Source organism: Monopterus albus, unplaced genomic scaffold (assembly GCF_001952655.1).
Source record: "Monopterus albus unplaced genomic scaffold, M_albus_1.0 scaffold277.1, whole genome shotgun sequence".
Lineage (NCBI taxonomy): Eukaryota > Metazoa > Chordata > Actinopteri > Synbranchiformes > Synbranchidae > Monopterus > Monopterus albus.
This window is the reverse complement of record NW_018128157.1, coordinates 515756-536001: the sequence shown is the minus strand read 5'-3', so window position 1 is coordinate 536001 and position 20246 is coordinate 515756. Positions and strand designations below refer to the sequence as shown.

General features: G+C 42.7%; 2 protein-coding genes across 2 annotated transcripts in view; both read right to left on the bottom strand.

The window, feature by feature from the left end:
• Positions 1-2355, bottom strand: part of LOC109973005 (serine/arginine-rich splicing factor 4-like) — a 10842-nt gene extending 8487 nt beyond the window's left edge. The window contains exon 1 of the mRNA XM_020622290.1: positions 1868-2355. Coding sequence (XP_020477946.1) covers positions 1868-2125 — 258 coding nt within the window. The 5' untranslated portion in view covers positions 2126-2355. The remainder of the gene's footprint in view (positions 1-1867) is intronic.
• A 4429-nt stretch (positions 2356-6784) lies between these two features.
• LOC109973016 (uncharacterized) overlaps positions 6785-20246 on the bottom strand; it is a 31032-nt gene continuing 17570 nt past the window's right edge. Inside the window, exons 20-22 of the mRNA XM_020622306.1 lie at positions 18820-18931; positions 7503-7591; positions 6785-7424 (exon numbers count right to left, since the gene is read on the bottom strand). Coding sequence (XP_020477962.1) covers positions 6975-7424; positions 7503-7591; positions 18820-18931 — 651 coding nt within the window. The 3' untranslated portion in view covers positions 6785-6974. The remainder of the gene's footprint in view (positions 7425-7502; positions 7592-18819; positions 18932-20246) is intronic.

Sequence of the window (20246 nt, the reverse complement as noted above, 5' to 3'; positions counted from 1 at the left end):
AAGTATGATGAGCTTCTCTTAAGAATCTCCCAGCACTGCTTTCACCAGCACGCACACAGGCTGAAGAGATCCTGTCATACATTTCTGGCCATAGGATGGACCCATTTGTTAAAACATGGCTACTTAAAGATTATTTTTCTTTAATATAGGATAAATAAGTCACGCTAGTTAAAACTAAGATTTTAAAACAAACACAGGCTACCCTGTTGACTGAAAAAAAGAAAAAAATCACTACCATTTCCTTTTCCTGAGGCTGTACTCCACGCAGAACCTCAACACAGTCACTGACACACTGCCGAGTGGCACTGATGTCCGAGTGTGTTTTCCCACTCTCAAAAGGTTCACAAATAAATTCATCATAAGATTCAAGACCTCCCACTCCCCCCCTCTGGATGGTGTTAAAGGTCACTGTACGCCAAGACAACCAGGCACAAGGACAGTTTCTTCACCCGAGCTGCCACTGATTTACACTTAACCCACTACAGCTCCCATGCAGCACACATTCTCTGTTATATTCTTATATATTTTTACTATATTGCTGCATCTGCGCTGCTTAAAGTGCCTTAGATTTTGTGTTACTTATTTATCTACTTTATATTTCATTTGTATTTTGTGGCATTCATGTGGACGGCAAAGTAAGAATTTCAATGTACAGGGAAACACGTTTCCTAACTGTGCATATGATGAATAAACACTTTAACCTTGAACAGTATGACTGGACAATAACCCTCAGTGCAATACCGGTAAATATACATTGTAAAGATTATACAGGCCTCTAATTTTTCAAGTACTCTATTTTTATCTCGTTTCCTAAAGAACCTTCCGTTGTCTGTTTGCATTGCTTATTGCCTATTTTGTTATACTATACAGCCTTATGCTGGTATGTTGTTTACTTGGCCTCCGCTGCCTTACATAAGGATATGTACTGCACACTGAGAGCCGCTGTCCAACACACCTGACCATGCTGCCATAACTTCGGGGCTACAGGTTGTTAAGGTGTGAATGAGCAATTTCTTCTTCTTCTTCTTCTCCATGGAAGTCTGAAAACATTATCTGCTTTCCTGTTTTGATTTTAAAACTGAAAATGTCATTGTGATGTTTTTCAGTTTTATGTTCTGGTTTTTGTTTATTCAGTTGGTCAAAGGAAAGAACGAGCGACACATGGATTATCACCACTGGACTTAGTAAAAACAGTCATTGTAAACGTGTGTAATGTGTCTTAAAGTGTGATATGTCGCTGAAGCCGAAAAGATTGTGCTAACGTTAGCTCATTGAAACGAATCACGAACGGACTCCATTCATCAACCTGCAACTTTAGAGATGCTTTACAATTCGGCTCAACCAATATCAATGCTCAAAATAACTTAAATCCCCTAAAAACACTGCCGTATTCCTAAAATCATCCATTTAAAAACGGATCTGTTAGAGCCAAACACAGACTGTTACTCTCGGCTTACATAGAAACGTTAGCCTACTAGCTAGCGGAGCGTTAGCTACTGTGCATTTTAAAATGGACTGAAAAAGTAAACGCTTACAACTTTTGTGGATTTATATTACTTGCGGTTTACTTGATACCTGTAACACGAAAAGTGAATAATGAGCGCTAAGACTTTGTCTTAACAAATAACGGAAGCTAACGTAGCGTTACTGCACACAGCGGACAAAGCAAACCGTGGTTAAGTGGCAGCCTTTTGATTTTGGTGTGTGCTACCAAACAAATGATCTTGTATCGGGGCTAACAATCAACTAACTAAACTAACGTATTCCAGTAACACCGGGAAACTGCAACATGGAGGGAAAGCTGTTTACTTGGAAAATGCTGGTACTGATATTTAGTCGTCTCTTGTTTTGAGCCCAGCTGACCCACCTCTCTCGGCGGACCACCGGCCCAGTACTCTCCGCCTCGGTGACTTCCTGCCCCTGGGGATGGGTACCTCCTGCGAGGCGGGGAGCGACGGCAGGAGTCCGAGTGACCGTGGTCGTTGTATCCGGGGTGGTAGGGAGGCCTGGGCCGGCTCCTGTCGTCTCTGTAGCCCAATGCCGCGTAAGGCCTCGGAGGCGGCGGAACTCTGCCTTCGAAAGGTGGCGGGTAGCCTCCTCTCGTCGGAGGTCGACCACGGTACATCTTCTCCCGGACAGATTCTCTGGTTTCCCTCGGTCAACCAGCTAATGTTTCCAACCTTTAGCTAATGGAACAAGGAGGCCTGCAGACACGTTGCTTAATGGAAGAATATAGTGTTAAGATATTTTAATTTAAACGTTGATTTTCAACGCACCGATCACTTTGTATGCGCACACAACCATCACCACCTTCTTCTTCTTCTTCTTCTTCTTCTTCTGTTGTTTAATGGCGGTTGACAACCAGCTTTAGGTGCATTACCGCCACCACAATCGTCACATGACTTTTTCCTCGGTTTTAAAGGCGGGCTGCAGACTAAGGTAAAAGATGCGTGCCCCCACCTACTGTCTCTAATTTAAATATCTAATGAAAACTTTATGGGCTCCACTATCTCCCAGAACCTGAAGTGGGCGTCCAACATCAGGACCATCACCAAGAAGACACAGCAGAGGATGTACTTCCTGTGCCAGCTCAGGAAGTTCGACCTGCCCCAAGAGCTGCTGATACAGTTCTACAGAGGAATCATCCAGTCTGTTCTCTGCACCTCCATCACTGTCTGGCTTGGCTCAGCAACCAAACAGGACAAGTACAGACTTCAGCAGACAGTCAGGACTGCAGAAAAGGTCATTGGTGTGAGCCTGCCCTCCTTGGAGGACCTGTACACCTCATGGGTCAAAAGGAGGGCGGAGGATCACTGCTGACCCCTCACACCCTGGACACAAACAGTTTGAACTCCTCCCCTCTAGATGGCGTTACAGGTCACTGTACACCAAGACAACCAGGCACAGGGACAGTTTCTTCCCCCAGGCTGTCGCTCTGATGAACACTTAACCCACAACAGTATGACTGGACAATAACCCTCAGTGCAATACCTGTAAATATACCTCGTACAGATTATACAGACTCATAGAGGTCTCTAGTTTTAAGTACTCTGTTTTTATTATTTATCTCGTTTCACAGTGAGCATTTCTTTGTCTGCATTGTTTACTGCCTGTCTACACTGCTTATTTTACATTGTTTGCACTGGTTGTTGCTTGTTAATACTGTTTATTTTGTTATATTACACAGCCTTATGTTGGTTTAATGTTTACTTGCCCCTTATGTACATACACATTGAGAGCCAATGTACCAGAGTCAAATTCCTCGTGTGTCTGACACACCTGGCTAATAAAGCAAGATTCTGAGATACTCCATCCTCCTCGAACCTCTAAAACCCTATCCTTCAACATTTTTCTTTCTACATTTAACTTCCTACATTCTAATCAAACATGTTTACACATGGACCCCCTTCTTCTCCTGGTAAGAAATAATTTCACTGACGGCGCTGCTGCCACCTATAGAAAGAATGTGGTATAAACACAACTCTAGAAATAATGTGGTACACAGTCTAATAATGTGGTTCAAGTGTACTCTTGACCAGAGAGTCATGGCCCCTGGACCAGATGACTTTGGTTACCTGACTTTCAACACACCCAATCAAACGCCCACAACAGACATGTTAAGCTACAAAGAGACAAAATGACGACACAAACTACTTGCTGAAGTAAGGGCGTTGTTTTGGTCTCAATATCAGCAGAGGCAACCACCACCCAACATGCCCCTGAATCTCCACTGTGTAATATTATGTATTAACCCATGTTATTCTTACTGTTAAATTCAGCTATGAAACTATTATATTATATTAAAATAACTGACAGCTGTGAGCAAGTTGTGCAAAGACCTGAGGTGTGCATGTCATTTTAACACACAGAGTGACCAGAAATCAACTGTACAATCTTATACACTGATTAGCCATTTAGACATAACAAAGAACACAGTAACTGAACTACTATGGGGCGTCGAATGTAAAATAGCACTTACACTAGTTTTCTCACATTTAGCTAAATGTGACAAAGTCTAAATGTAAATGTTAAATGTCTCGCCAAGTGTAAAACTGAATTTTTAGTAGCTCCACAGCCTTGCCCTATTACAGCACAGCACACAGCCCCGCCCATGATGCTGAACTCGAATCAGTGATGCTGACTCAAAGACCTCAAACACAGCCCCGCCCACACCTGACTCTGGGTTTGAGGTCTTTGAGTCAGCATCACTGATTCGAGTTCAGCATCATGGGCGGGGCTCCTCTCCTCCCTCCCCTCCATCTATATTGCTATTTTGTTATATTATATTGGTTTACCGTTTTGCACATTGAGAGCTGATGTACCCGAGTCAAATTCCACATGTCCATCACACCTGGCCAATAAAGCTGATTCTGATATGCCACCACTAACTGTGCGTCCTTTCTCTCTCCCCGTACCTTTCTCCAGGTTGCCCTGGCTCTGGAGCTCTACGTCTCTGATGAGCAGTCACATTGACCTGACCAGTGTTTGATTGTTTGTTGATTTTCTTCTTCTCTCTCTCCTCTATCCACTCATCCCAACTGGTTGAGGCAGAAGGCTGCCCACCAAGAGCCGAGGTCTGTCGGAGGTTTCGTCTGTTAATTGTTTAGCAGCTATTGCGATAAGGGTCATTTCATTTGAGCAGAAGTCCCAAACATTCCCCATCTCCAGCTTCCTCATACTTCTTTTTGGCATACCTACACAGTACTTAATGAACCACTTTCAGGCTGTGAATACATCATTTTAGGCTCAGGGAAAACTACAACAAATCGTTTTCATTCTTGTAAAAGAATTGTTAATGGCAACCTTACAGTTTTTACGTTTCACTCCAATCAAGTGGCCTATTAAAAAAACAAACAAAAAACAGGAACAGGAAAAAGAAAAACTTAAAACTTGTACCTTTTTTTCTAACATTTAATGCTTCATGTGCAACACAGAAATTCAGTCTTTTCAGCCTTTTTTAAACGATTCAGATTAAACTATGAACTAAGAAAGAAAATTAGCACTGTGGCCAAAGACGGAGCACGTATCCAGTGACTGGTTCACTTTAACCTCTCACACACACACAAACACCGGCCCCAGAAAACTGGGAGCCCTGAAAGGTCTGTATTTCAATTGGCTTGTGCTAACTGTAACTTACAACCAGTTGGTTTACAGGCGGCAGCAAAGCACAGAGACTTAAACTGGCTCCTGTCCGAGCACTTATGTGATCGCCGTGTGTCAGTTTTGTGCCTATATTTGGTTTCATGTCTGTGCAGATTCTCAGGCATCCAGGTCATAGTAAGCTGAAAAAACTTTTTTCTAGGTCAAGAGTTCTGGAACAGGCAGAACTTATGAAGCCTCTTGGATGAGAGGTGAAACGTCTTCGACCTAGAAATCTAGTCCAGTTGATTTTTTTCAGGCTATATGTGGTTTGTTTCTGAATACATTTGTGTTTAATAAGCCCAGACCTGCACCGTCATGGATTAAACAACCCTGGGGGTCTTAAACGCTGACAAATGTTTAGCTATGTCCAGCCCAACTCAAGTCATCGACTGACATTAAGAGATAACTGGTTTAATGTGCTTTATGAGATGCTAGTGCCCAGGCGAGTCCAGAACATTTCATAAAGCGCTACTTCCTGTGGTGCTGATGTGGATGGAAAATCAATTCTTGCACATTAGTGTGGTTACTGCAGTGCTGGACTAGCACAAGTGGCCGGTGCTTCGGTTGTGTTCCATTCACCTGTCCTCGAGTCACCCTGAGCTTCATCTGGATCGGCACCTGCAGAAAAAACAGACTCACCTGGTTGGCTCCAACAGGTACAAACACAGCTCAGAAACTTCAGCGGAGAAAGAAGCGAGGATGTGTAGTGCTGGGCGAAAAAACTGTAAGCACTGCTTTAATGACGGGCTCCTCAACAGTGTCATGTAAACGGCCCGTGTCTGTCTGATGCTTTCACTGGCCGCCAGGTAAACATTAAGGGCAGTGACACCAATTGACCTCAGCCACTGTTAGTGGCTGAGGTCTGAGTACTGTGGCAAACAGGAGAAATGTACTTTCAAAATCAAAGTCTGAAATTTTAACTGCTGTCAAAACAAGACTGGACAGGTTTGACTCTGACCATCTCTTCTCAACGGATGGTTTCAAGTCATGACACTAACACAGTGGATGTATTTAATGTCACCTGAATGTAAAACAGGCAGACCAACAAGACCCGACTAATTCACATAATTAACAATTTCAGACTAAACTCTTTAGTTTTTGTCAAAGAATGCTGGCTTTTTTAGTGGGAACTAAAATTGTAATTAAAAATTCTCGTTGCAACAAAATTCCTCTGATTCTGTTGAGAGGCTTTAACAAATGCGTAGACTCATATTTGTACAGCTGCCGAGTCTTTGCTCTTTTTTGTGTGCGTAAATCTGGAGAACACGTTTTACAGTGTGGCCTATGGCAGAGCTATCATTCCAGCACATTTCACAGTACCGGTAAATGGGTTGTAAGAAAAACATAGTCATCACCCCATATGAAAGCCTGTACCGCAGCAGACCCAGTCATATCACCCGGCACTAAATACACACCGTAAAAAGATTTGACCAAATTTATTTTAAAACAAACAAAATCATGTCATTACTCACTCATTACCTGCATTAACACAGTATGTGCACCACTATGAAAACTTGTCTCCATGTTTGTTAGAACTGAAATAAATAAGATGTGAATTTTGTTGGTATCTTCCCATCTATCTGTAACTACAGGTTGTAACGTGATGTTCATTAGGAAGATGAAAAGACACATACAACAACAGCCCAGTTCAGACTGAATTTATTGCTTCAAATCAAACATTTCGCACCAACTGAGCCTGAAGCTCCAATGTGGTAAGCTAAAACTACAAACATGCCACTGGACAGGTTAAAGATTTATGACTGGACATAGTCCCTGTGACAACCTAGCTATTTTTAAAAATAAAAGACATCATAAAGTAACTGATACACCTCTTAGCTTATCTCGGAGGCTTGGTTCACCTCCATCTCCCACTTCTCCAAAAAGTCTTGAAGGTTTAGATTAAAAACATCGATGCCTTTGGAGGACAGATGGATGCCATCGGCCCGATACAGGCCCGTGTTGGCACCACACCGGATGTTGTCGTGGATCAGTGAGGAGCCCCCCAGCTCTGAGATGATGTTCTGGATCCTGCGATTCACCGTGGTTCGGACCAGATCGACTTCGTGGCTGTCGGCTGAGTGGCACCACACCCTCCGTGGGAGGATGTTGGACCACACAAGGACGCACTGTGGGAAGATGCTCCTCATAGAGGTCAGGTCCTTCTTGACAGAGGCCAGCAGGTCAGTGGGGCTATTAGTGCTCAGGTCGTTGCCACCCAGGTGCATGATGAGGACGTCCGGGTCGGGCCAGGTGACCCTCAGCTGGCGAAGCTGGGGCAGCAGCTGAGACCACATCATACCCTGAGTGCTGTTCCACCAGACAGTGACCTTGCTGGGGTCCATGCCCAACTGCATACCTACCTCTGGAGACTTGGCCCGCGACTCAGCCCAATACACCAGCGAATGTCCACAAATCCAAACATTCTTGGGCTTGGTGCTGATTGGCTTTCCTAAAAATGTTAACAGAATGAATTTTAAGACACAGGACCTCTCACACTGGAACTCTAAAGCCAGAGCTCAACTTTATTCCATGGGCAGGTTTCACAGAGACTGGCTCTCCAGCTGATATTGGTGGGAACTACACAGCTGCACAGAGCAGAAGACTTGGAGCAGGGCCACTGCAGAGAATACCTATAAGTCTTAGAAGAGCATGGACAGTGTTGTGCAAGTTCACACTTCACTAGAGCTGGTTCAAAGCTCAGTTCACACACGTGAAAATCAACTAATTTCTTATTTTGTATTTAATTTTCAGTAGACTCTACCCAACCATCCCTGGCCCCCAGTCATCGCCACTAGTATACCTTTACATTCTAAAGTTCCATGTACATTTACTGAAGAACTCAAGTGCAAACAGCACATGCACTGTTTTACAGCACCAGGGGATTCTGATCATGATGTATTGATTCTGGTGATTTTCTCCAGTCTGACTAGACTGTGGTGGAGCCAGACGGTTGTCAACTGTTGCTGGTGAGTAAACAGTTCAAAAGTTCATACCAAATAAAAGCAGCACACTGCAGTTTAAAACACAAAACAAGCCATTCCTGCCACTTTGCACTACAAATCACTTGCGTGTATATGACTAGTGTCTAACACTGCATTGGTCAGGGCTGAAGATAAATTAGTCAATTTGCTCGTGGAGAAATGACTCGTTTCAGCGATACAAACACACGAGACAACAAACCAGTATTTTGTCTCAAGTTAAGTCTATCGATATGATTTACCGTTTTGTAAGGTGACTTTGTGTTTTTGAAAGGCACCCACTAAATGTATTATTATGCCTGACACATACAAACTAAAACATGCAGCCCGCCCGTGTTAACAGCAGCAAACCAGCCATAAACATGAACACAGTCAGGCCCATCTTACCTTAAACCTGATGAGTTTTACTCCTCTCCCTCTGTGCAAAAACATCCACGATTTTAAATCCAAGGTGGTTCATTTTCCATATGACAGACCTGTGGTTTCCTTGTTGTCCTGGTCCTTGGACTCAGTTCATCCCTCATGTATGCCAACTTTAAAAGGAGTGTCCAATAACATTAAGACTCATGGTCACAAAAATAAGTCGGCATGCCCTGACCTAAAATTAGCTGACCGGGCAGATGGTTCACCCTCTTGTCCAGCTGTTTTAGGAGTTCACTAGGAGATGGGCTGCTTGCTTCATGGCTCAGAGAAAATTAGCAAATCAAGTGAGTGAAGCCACTGCCACTCAGTTCACCACTCGCCATGTCACGCTCTCTAGTTGCAAATTGGTCCATTCAGTCCGCCTGCAAATAAACTGTGCTCTATGAGTGTGTTCATGCACAACACTGAAGATGGACAGGTGTCCACTCAGCCTGGACACCTACAGCATATAAAATTTGACGGCTGGACTAAAGCCAGTTAATCTTTATGAAACCTGTCAGAGTTTTACAGAATAAATCCACCAACATTTTCCACTACTTCTGTGCAAAACATTTACCATCATCTGTGTAAATCTGAACTCTCAATCCGTTTGTGGCCTTTTCTCTCATATACCTTTTGCCCCCTTTATGCTGGGTTTGCGTTGTTACTGGTCATCGTCAGTCATCGTGGACTCCGTAAGAGATCAAAATGATCACCTACCTTCCCTGTCGACACAAATACTGCCGTTCTACAATGCACAACTTTCTCCCCATTTTAAACCCTTTTCAGTCAATTTAATATCTAACTGCATTGTGATAAAATACTTAACATCGCGGTAGATTTCAACAGCATCACGTGTATTTTAGCTACATATTGATGTGTCCCTAGCTAACAGTTGAGTTTATATGCATACCACATATCACTGCTGACTCTATATCGAAACATCGCATGCAAAATTAAAATCATTAGAGGCTTTTAATCCTGATATGCAATTTCTTTAAAATTCCACTGAAATGTCACTGTATTAAGTTTTTAAACATACTTCAAAATTTTTGACAATAAATCCACGACTTTCAAAGCATTTCTTCTCGCTGCCCGTTCTAACAAACTTCATAGGGTCTAAAGTTCATTCAGAGTCCAGTATTTTGTATAGAGAAAGGAAATGGACTTGAATCTCAAAAGGTTAACTGATTGCCAAGATACTCTGTTTTGTAAAAATAAATTGCTGCACATTTCAAGTGAAAACACTGCATAGCGGGTTGGAAGTAACCTGTTCATTCCGTACTGAAATTAATGTCCTGTAGGTCACTGACTTTGAAGTGATAATGCAGGTACAGTACAAATTGATAAAAATTAAAGAACCAGTAGCTGGAGTTGCGGGTGGGTGGGTTGATGGGCATTTTAAAAGTTAATCATGGCCAATTTATCTGTTAATATTTTTAAATCTTATGTTTCTTAGGTCATTTGGGACATTCACTGATTTCCATTTCCGTTCCCTGACTCCATACTGGACCCAATCATCTCCGTTGTATTCTAAACCCTACTGATCTAGACTGGTAGGCTGGTTGTCCAACCTGTGAGCAGTCGTGGGACTGCGGCATGTGAACTGGAAATTACCTGAGCAGGAAACTTAAAGGCACAGATGAGACTTGTTGCTGATTTAAATGCACAAAATGAGAGGAGTGACAGATGACCTACTGTCGCTTGTTTGATGGAGCTGCAAAAGTCAAGTGTTCAAACACCGACTGCATCAAGACAGTCAGTGTCTGAGCTGACTCAAAGACTTAACAGCTGCAAAAACAGATTTAAAACTGTCTGGATAGGTTGTTTACCCAAATCAGTTTCTTTGGATTTATACATAGCAAAACTAACTATAACAGAAACACCACCTTGCTAAGAATGTCAGCTATCTACCGACAGTGTTGTAGTGCCTGAATACTTGACTCATTAATATCTAATCTCAGTCCCAATATAATTATTTTCCCAATTTAACTATCTGTTAAAGGTAACAATATCTGATTGGCTATCTCTAAATGATGCTAAAAGCTGTTAGCTCCCTGAGCTAACACTGGTTTATAAGACCACATGGCTAAGCTAGTTCACAGCCCAGTAGTGGGAATCGAGTCCCATTCTATACCGCACTTAGTGGGCTTAACTGATTAAAATGTGGACAAAATTAGACAATGCAAGCTGCTATGCATTCGTTATTATTCACCATGACATTCAAAACTGGCATTACATTCCTTGATGTTAGGTATAGAGTTGACCACTTACCATATTGATGACATACTACAAGAAAGTCGTGTTAAACTGCTAAAGCTAACGATGTACAGCTGGCTCCTAAACTATGTTAAAAGCTCTCTACATTAGCTTACTGAGCTAACATCGTTTCATGGACTGAAAAAAAGGAACTTATTCTAATTAAAAAGTAAACAAATTCAACTTGGACAAGATCAGCATATTACTCAAATCACATTCTAAATATGATAACTGTGTTTCCTATTTAATGCTGGCAGGTGCAGAGTTGACCATTTAAGGCCAATTCATGCTGTGTGCATACCCTCATGCATATACAAACACGGCGCATGTGCTAATATTCATACTCTAAATCACGGGTCTACCATGTTTCCGCTTCACTGAACTTTCCAAGTATTATGGTACATAGGCATTCTGGGATTTTTTTTTTGTGCAGACAGCCTACGTGGATACAAATGTTTGGTCTGCACAAGGACGTCTGCATGGAGTCTGTGCAGACCCTTGCAGATCTGGTAAGAGGATAAAATTTGTGTCACTGGACCATAGCAGACATGCAGACTCAAAAAGCGTGAACATCCCTTTACAGTATTAATGACAGACTAGTGCTAAGTCACATCTTAAACCATTTAGGTAAAAATAACTGGCTGACATCCCCTATTTCTATGATAAACAGTCACTATGTTAGCTTCCTGAGCTAACGTTTGTTTCACAAAGGACACACTAGTTCAGCTCTGAGACATTATCTCTGGCCAAGTATGAATGATAGGCATACAAGCCTGCAAAACACATTTTATTTCGGTTGTCTAAAAACAGAATGCCTGGCTACTATTTATAAAACGTGAAGTCTAAGATTGGAAACCCTGTCTTTAGTGCAGAAATTACCTCAGTGATGTGGTAACATCCTCAGACACTACACGTCAGTGGTCCCCAACCCCCGGGCCGCGGACCGGTACCGGTCCGTGGATCAATTGGTACCGGGCCGCACAAGAAATCATTAATTATTTCCGTTTTATTTATTATCTGAGTATGAACGATCTTTTATTTTGAAAAATGACCGCATTCTCTCGGTTACATCTCGGTCACTTGAGCGCCAAAACTGGCTTACTTGTGCGACATATTCCCCCCGGGCCGCGGTAAAATTGTCAAGCGTTGACCGGTCCGCAGTGATAAAAAGGTTGGGGACCACTGCTACACGTTACCTCTGTGACTCAGCCGTGAGCTTTGTCGTTGATCATGAATTCGATGACTTGAATTAAGACACTGTTATGTAAACTTCATGTAAACGTGGATTCAGCAGAGCCAAAACACAGCTTGGACTTTGTTTGGCAACTTGACACAGCTTACTTACAACATATACAGTGATAAACTAAACGTATATCCTTATCTGCTTTGATAAATAGAATCCACCTGTGTGTAATCAAGTCTCCGTATAAATGCACCTGCACTGTGATAGTCTCAGAGGTCTGTTTAAAGCGCAGAGAGCATCATGAAGAACAAGGAACACACCAGGCAGGTCCGAGATACTGTTGTGGAGAAGTTTAAAGCCGGATTTGGATACAAAAAGATTTCCCAAGCTTTAAACATCCCAAGGAGCACTGTGCAAGCGATAATATTGAAATGGAAGGAGTATCAGACCACTGCAAATCTACCAAGACCTGGCCGTCCCTCTAAACTTTCAGCTCATACAAGGAGAAGACTGATCAGAGATGCAGCCAAGAGGCCCATGATCACTCTGGATGAACTGCAGAGATCTACAGCTGAGGTGGGAGACTCTGTCCATAGGACAACAATCAGTCGTATACTGCACAAATCTGGCCTTTATGGAAGAGTGGCAAGAAGAAAGCCATTTCTTAAAGATATCCATAAAAAGTGTCGTTTAAAGTTTGCCACAAGCCACCTGGGAGACACACCAAACATGTGGAAGAAGGTGCTCTGGTCAGATGAAACCAAAATTGAACTTTTTGGCAACAATGCAAAACGTTATGTTTGGCGTAAAAGCAACACAGCTCATCACCCTGAATACACCATCCCCACTGTCAAACATGGTGGTGGCAGCATCGTGGTTTGGGCCTGCTTTTCTTCAGCAGGGACAGGGAAGGTGGTTAAAATTGATGGGAAGATGGATGGAGCCAAATACAGGACCATTCTGGAAGGAAACCTGATGGAGTCTGCAAAAGACCTGAGACTGGGACGGAGATTTGTCTTCCAACAAGACACTGATCCAAAACATAAAGCAAAATCTACAATGGAATGGTTCAAAACTAAACATATCCAGGTGTTAGAATGGCCAAGTCAAAGTCCAGACCTGAATCCAATTGAGAATCTGTGGAAAGAACTGAAAACTGCTGTTCACAAATGCTCTCCATCCAACCTCACTGAGCTTGAGCTGTTTTGCAAGGAGGAATGGGCAAAAATTTCCGTCTCTCGATGTGCAAAACTGATAGAGACATACCCCAAGCGACTTACAGCTGTAATCGCAGCAAAAGGTGGCGCTACAAAGTATTAACTTAAGGGGGCTGAATAATTTTGCACGCCCAATTTTTCAGTTTTTTATTTGTTAAAAAAGTTTGAAATATCCAATAAATTTCGTTCCACTTCATGATTGTGTCCCACTTGTTGATTCTTCACAAAAAAATTACAATTTTATATCTTTATGTTTGAAGCCTGAAATGTGGCAAAAGGTCGCAAAGTTCAAGGGGGCCGAATACTTTCGCAAGGTACTGTATAAGGGTGCCGCCGCAGCTAGCATGTAGTAGTGGAGGTACTGTCCAAACTGATATGTACACCCTGGGATGTGATGCCATGCAGTCGAGAAGAATTTACATCACGGCAAATTATGCCAGATTTATACATGTAGTTCTTATTTTGTGTTGATTCACTTCAGTGTTTCCCATACGTCATTGTGATGGGCCGCAACAATATCTACACTGACCGCAACATATTGATTTAAAATAGGTTAAATCCTCAAAGTAGTGCGTAGCACATGAATTCGCCCAGTCCCTCCGTGCCCCGCTCTGTGAACAGCTCCTCCTCATGTTTGTGTCAGTCACGGAGATCCAAGTCTTCTAGTAAGGCTTGTTAAGCTAACGTTAGAATGCAGCTGTTGCCGAGGTCAGTAGTGGTGTATAGCATGGGCGTATTCAGACTGCTCTGCAAGTGGATAAACTTAATGCTAGTTAACAAACTCTGACGCTGAAAGCCTGCCCACTCAGTCCAGGGGACTATCAAAAAAAAGGTGGGAATGCTGATCAGTCCGATCAGTGTGATTAACGAGCCATTTGGATCATTTTGGATATTCACTGGGTTCAACCAGTGCTGCTAAAGCACCGAGAGTCAAGAAGAGCAAGATGTAGGCGGAGGGCCACAGCCAACATGCTGCTGCTGGGGGAGCCAGCTGGTGCAGGAGGGACAGGTCATATGAACAGCACAACAGCATGGAGGTAGCCTACTATAGTACTACTATATTTAAAAAAAATAATAAAATTAGAAAAAGTGTGACCTACTACCACAAGCAGAATCTAATTCTGCGGGAAACCCTGCACTTGCTATCTGTGCAGCTCACATATGGAGCTCTGCCTCAGAAATATAGAATAGAGGCTTTATTGTCATTGTACACAGTACAACGACATTGGGTGCAAACCTCAGGTGTAGAGAAAAATGTGTCAGTATCGAAAACAAAAAACTATAAATCACATAAAAATCACACTTATTGCACATTGACAAACTGCAAAGGCCCATCTCCATATTGACAGGAATAAAATAATTATGTTAAATATGTTAAAAAGCTACAAACAACATTGTACAGTACAATGTCACATATTTACTAAGTAATGATAATGACATACTGCATATACAGTGAGGAATAGAAGTATTTGAACACCCTGCGATTTTGCAAGTGCTCCCACTTAGAAATCATGGAGGGGTCTGAAATTCACATTGTAGGTGCATTCCCACTCTGAGAGACAGAATTAAAAAAAAAAATTCAGGAAATCACATTGTATGATTTTTAAAGAATTTATTTGTCTTGCACTGCTGAACATAAGTATTTGAACACCTGAGAAAATCAGTGTTAATATTTGGTACAGAAACCTTTGTTTGCAATTACAGAGGTCAAACGTTTCCTGTAGTTCTTGACCAGATTTGCACACACTGCAACAGGGATTTTGGCCCACTCCTCCACACAGATCTCCTCTAGATCTGTCAGGTTTCGGGGCTGTCGCTGAGCAACGCGGAGTTTAAGCGCCCTCCAAAGATGTTCTATTGGATTGAGGTGAATGGCCCACACCTACTTCCCAGCAACAAACTCAATGGTTCTTAGGGTTCGCCAACTTCTACAGGAAATTCATCAAGGATTTCAGCACTATTGCTGCTCCTCTCCACAGACTCACGTCCAACACACAACACTTTGCCTGGAATTCCTTGGCTGACAAAGCTTTCTCAGACCTGAAACAGCATTTCTGTTCTGCCCCTGTCCTCACCCTGCCAGACCCTGAGAGACGGTGGTGGAGGTCGATGCATCGGACTCTAGGGTGGGGGCGGTTCTGTCCCAGATCTTCACTCTGGAATGGGAATCTGCACCCCTGTGCTTTCTTTTCTAAACGTCTCTCCCACGCTGAGAGCAATTACAGCATTGGAGATGGAGAACTGCTCGCTGTTACATTGGCGCTGGAGGAATGGCAGCATTGGTTGGAGGGCTCCAAGCAGCCATTCCTGGTCTGGACAGATCACAAGAACTTGGAATACTTGTAGACAGCCAAGAGACCTAATCCCAGACAAGCCAGGTGGGCTCTTTTCTTTGACCGCTTCACGTTCTCCCTCTCATTCCACCCAGGTCACCGCAAAGGCAAGGCAGATGCCCTCTCACGCCAGTTCACCAGGGAGGAGGAGAGCGTAGAACCAGCATACATCCTGCCCCAGTCTGTCCGTGTGGGAGAAACTCACCTCAGCATTGAACAGAAGGTCATTGATGCCCAGGAGTCAGAACCGGGTCCTTCCACCTGTCCTCCCAACTGTCTGTTTGTTCCTGCTACCCTATGCACCAAGGTTCTGCAATGTTGTCATGCCACTAAACTCACTTGCCATCCGGGAGTAACACAGACCTGCTACACAGCACAGAGACAGATTCTGTCTCTCAGAGTGGGAATGCACCTACAATGTGAATTTCAGACCCCTCCATGATTTCTAAGTGGGAGCACTTGCAAAATCGCAGGGTGTTCAAATACTTCTGTTCCTCACTGTAAGCTGCAGACAGTGTATTGTGAGGTGCGGTACAGTGTAGCCCAGTACAGTGAAATATGATGAATAATCTCTTCATTTGTCAAATTAGTTAACAGAACTAATTTCTGTGGCATCACAACTCAGAGGCAGACCTGACATAAAACAACCTGCCACGTGCTTTTCAGCAGTACTAGCAATTATGGTGTATAGTTAAAATGGTGTATTAACTGGCTGAAAAACCGCTTGGTTTCTCTCTATATAAAATCTGTGCTAACTTCTTCATAATTACATGTTGGCTTCTGGATCTTATGTTAAAATTTCTGGATATCCAGAATATACAGCATCTCTCCACTCAGTCTGACTGAACAGAGCAAACTTGGCTTACCCTAGACAGCTTTACTAGGACAGTCAAAAATGCAATATCCTTTACGCTGGCTGTGTAACACATAATTCCCCAAATAAAAAGAAAATGGCACACTGTTAAAACAACAATTAAGATATTATCATAGACAATATATATATCGAACACCCCTATTCCAACAATTCACAAACTAAATTCTGGGCAAAAACCCTGTACATTCTGACTCTGTTATGATGTTAGCCTTGGACTGGCCCCTACATTCACTCCTAACAAGAGAACACTAGATGGTTATGTGTAAGCAGTTCTTCTCAGCCTGTGTCCTGGACCTATTTAAGCCATCTTAACCTAGAGGCCTAGTGAGTCCTGGCCCAGAGGCACTCCTCATCCTCATGCAGTCAGCCTCGGGCTGTGCAAAACATGATCCATGTTAGGTCAAATAGTATAGTTTGAATGCATTTCATGTCCTTTTTGCAGCAATGTCAGCTACACAGCTATGACCATGACGAACAAGCAGCATACATTACGTAGGAATAAGTAGCGCTTCCAAAGTACTACTTATTTAGAGGTCCCTCTTTGTACTGCAAACAATAGTACAAGACAGAGAGGTTAGTGGGGTTTGTCCTTCATCTTGGTCTTCCACCTACAATATTGTTCCTGGGCAGGTAAAGCCGACTGCTAGGTTTATGTAGACAGTAGCATGTAGCAGGTTCAATACCGATGTCTTTACGGTCATTACTGTTGCATTTTAAGCTAGCTGTACAATGTTTACTTACACTCAGTGGTCATTGACTAAGTACAGCTTCTTAGTGTCACGTACTGTGCAGATTTTTTTTTTTTAAGACCACAATGCTTGACAGCATTCTTTGGCATACTTGTCGTAATGGAAGTGTCAACTGGATTGAATCTGTAGAGTTGAAGACACGCCGTCCTTCATATGAATAGCTTCTTCAGTATGGGGTTCATCTTTTACTTTTCACTGACACAAGTCAAAACCAGAATTGTTGTCTTTGGTGATGTTCTGAGATTGAACATGGCTTAATTCCTCTTATGGAGGAGGACTGGAGGTATTTTATCTCTAGTAACCAACCAAAAGTCCCACGCCAGATTGTGTAACAGTATGAGACTCGCCATTTGGCAAAAAGCTGTCTGTAGAAATAGGAAGATGTACCTACCAATTGACCACTGAGTCTAATTGTTGTTAAGCTGGAAACAGCATACCCAAACCTGGAAACACTACCTTCCTTGAAAGGTATCGTTCTAACTATATGTCTAGATAACTACTAGGCTTGGGTCTCGTACCTAAATCGTTTTTGTAAGTGAGAAAACTGTATCAAGTACTTAAAACTCTCAGGTACACAAGCTCGTATCAAAGGCTTGGTCAGTTTTATAGTTCTGTTTTTAATCGAGTGTCAAAAATGTATATTCGTACTGAAACTCAGGTACTGCACTGGCAGTAGTACTTAGAAACAGTACCTAACCTCGTTAATATATGTCCATCTTAACGTCTCATAATCTCATGTGATTATAGGTACAGAGTTTCCTGGACTCAAATGAGTCCCTTTAAAGCTAGATACTGATAAATGACAAGATAAAAAGGAAAAATGTGTTACTTTGTAGAGCTGGGGTTGCAGTTGGCTCCTTTTCTTGATCGCTGGGATGAACCACTAGACTCGACTAAAGCGTGTGGCGCAAGAACCGACTGAACACAGTAGCACGGCAACGCACTCGGAACATCTAAATACAGCTATAAGTCTATGTCCAGGTAGCGCGGTATCTATACACGCAGGCCCAGTTACTCCATGAGAAGCTCAGAGGTAGCTGTAGTTGACTGCACATATTTGTACCTTGTGATCTGGTAAAGCCATATTCAGAACTAACCTTGCTGTGATCATCAATCTCTAACACAAACTGAAAAAAATACACTGTCACACTGCATAGGACATTCATGTACTAAGGAGCTCTGACAATTAAGCAAAATCCTTCATAGATGTCTAAATCTTAGCTTGTGGCAAGTCTGTTAATGAAGGACAAATCTAGCTTAGCACTAGCCCTTTCTATCACAGGGCCTAAAGCAGGCTAATTAGGCCTTGCTACTTGTATGTTTCAAAACTTTGCTATACTTCCATCATGTTCTCTTCTTAAAATTTCTACCATGTCTGTCTTTGGAGATTAGGTTTATCAAGTATCTCTGGGCTTCTCAAACCTGGATAACCGTCTGGGGAAAAAGAAATCTATTTTAATCTGTGTGAAGTATCCGTCTCAATAAAGAAAAAAACAAAACAATGTGTTTATACTTTGTATTTAGTCCTAAAAGTAATATAAATGTCATGCAGCTGTAAAATGTTAAAATGAAAATGTATTTATAACATCGAAGCACGCCAGGAACAATTACTGAACTTACAAATACCTGTAATTTAAAGGTTGCTAGTTAGCTTATTTGTGTAATTCAACAAGTTCTTATACCTGGGGAGATCAGTGTGCTATCCTTGTTCTTCTCTCCTCGTTTCTTTCGGGCTAGCATCTCCTGGAATGGCTGCTCCCTCGTTTCCATAATCCTCTGGTTATACAAATCCAGCTGCAACATAAACACAAACACAGTGTCATGGCACTGTGTCTAGATTATATGAGAATTAGGGTTGTATCCGACTATATCTTAAAGCATGTGTATATGTATATGACTATAATGATTTCGGCCACATTAACATCAGTATTTAAAGAGTCCATGGCATATTCATTTACATCCATTTTAATGTTTAATCTTGGGTACCTCTAGATTAGCTTTGCACCCGTCATAACAAATACTCTGTAATTATTTCGGAACGATAAAACCCGACACCACAAGGAGAGTCTCTTGTGAACGCGAACAACTCCTGTTGCCAGTTAGAAAGTTACAACAACACAAACAAAAGGCATTGATAAAAAGCTACGTTTTCAACAGTAAGAATACCTCAAATCCTAACATGTTTGAGCCAGAATATGAAAGTGAACAGTACAACGAACCGCAACAGCATTAATTAATTTGAATTTCTCCTCCATAAATAGGTAAACAACGGTATATGTACCGATGAAAATAGATGTGTAACCCTCTAAACAGAGGGTAACTAAGAAACCCCATATTTTAACTGGCATAATGCAGACATAGTTCAAAGGTCAGGGTCACATTAATAGACATATGAACTGTTAGTTACTGTTAGTGGAGGGACGTGACAAGATGACGCCAGTGTTGGTGGCTGCTCGTCTGTTGCTCTCATTCTGGCTGATGATTATGGCGTTTTTAATTGTCGGTGTATCAAGGACGAAGTCTCTGCTGGTGAACGATCGCCGGTTCCTTTTGGACCTTCAATCTAAGGGCGGGGATCTGTGTGTGCTTGGACGTGACGGACGAGGAACTGTTCCCCCGGTCTTATCGAGGATCCCGGCTTACTTGCTCCGGGCCTCGGCCTTGTTCCCCTGGCGGAAACGTCTCCGTCAGCGAGGCCGGCGTAGTGGGCGGTTGGTGAGACTAAAGACTCATCTTACATACTTTTCGTCTAGCCCCTGGAGGGGCTGGAGACCTTACCCCGGGTCTATGGTGCCGCGGCGTGTACTGGATCCTAACCACGGCTACCTGGTGTATGTTGTGGGTGGTGGTGGGGGCCCGCGGCCCAGTGGGCCTTGCCCCTCGCGGCTTCACCTGCGTGGGGTGGATCTTTGTGCTTTGAGGCCACTTCGACCAGTTTCACAACCGGTGGTACCGCAAGCCCGGGACCTCGCAAGGTTTGGCCTGGTGAATGTCCGCTCGCTGAAGAACAAAACCTTTATTTTGAGGGACTTTTTTAACTCTATGGATTTGGATCTTCTATTTCTCACAGAGACCTGGGTGGATGCCGGGGATTTTAGTGCTTTTACGG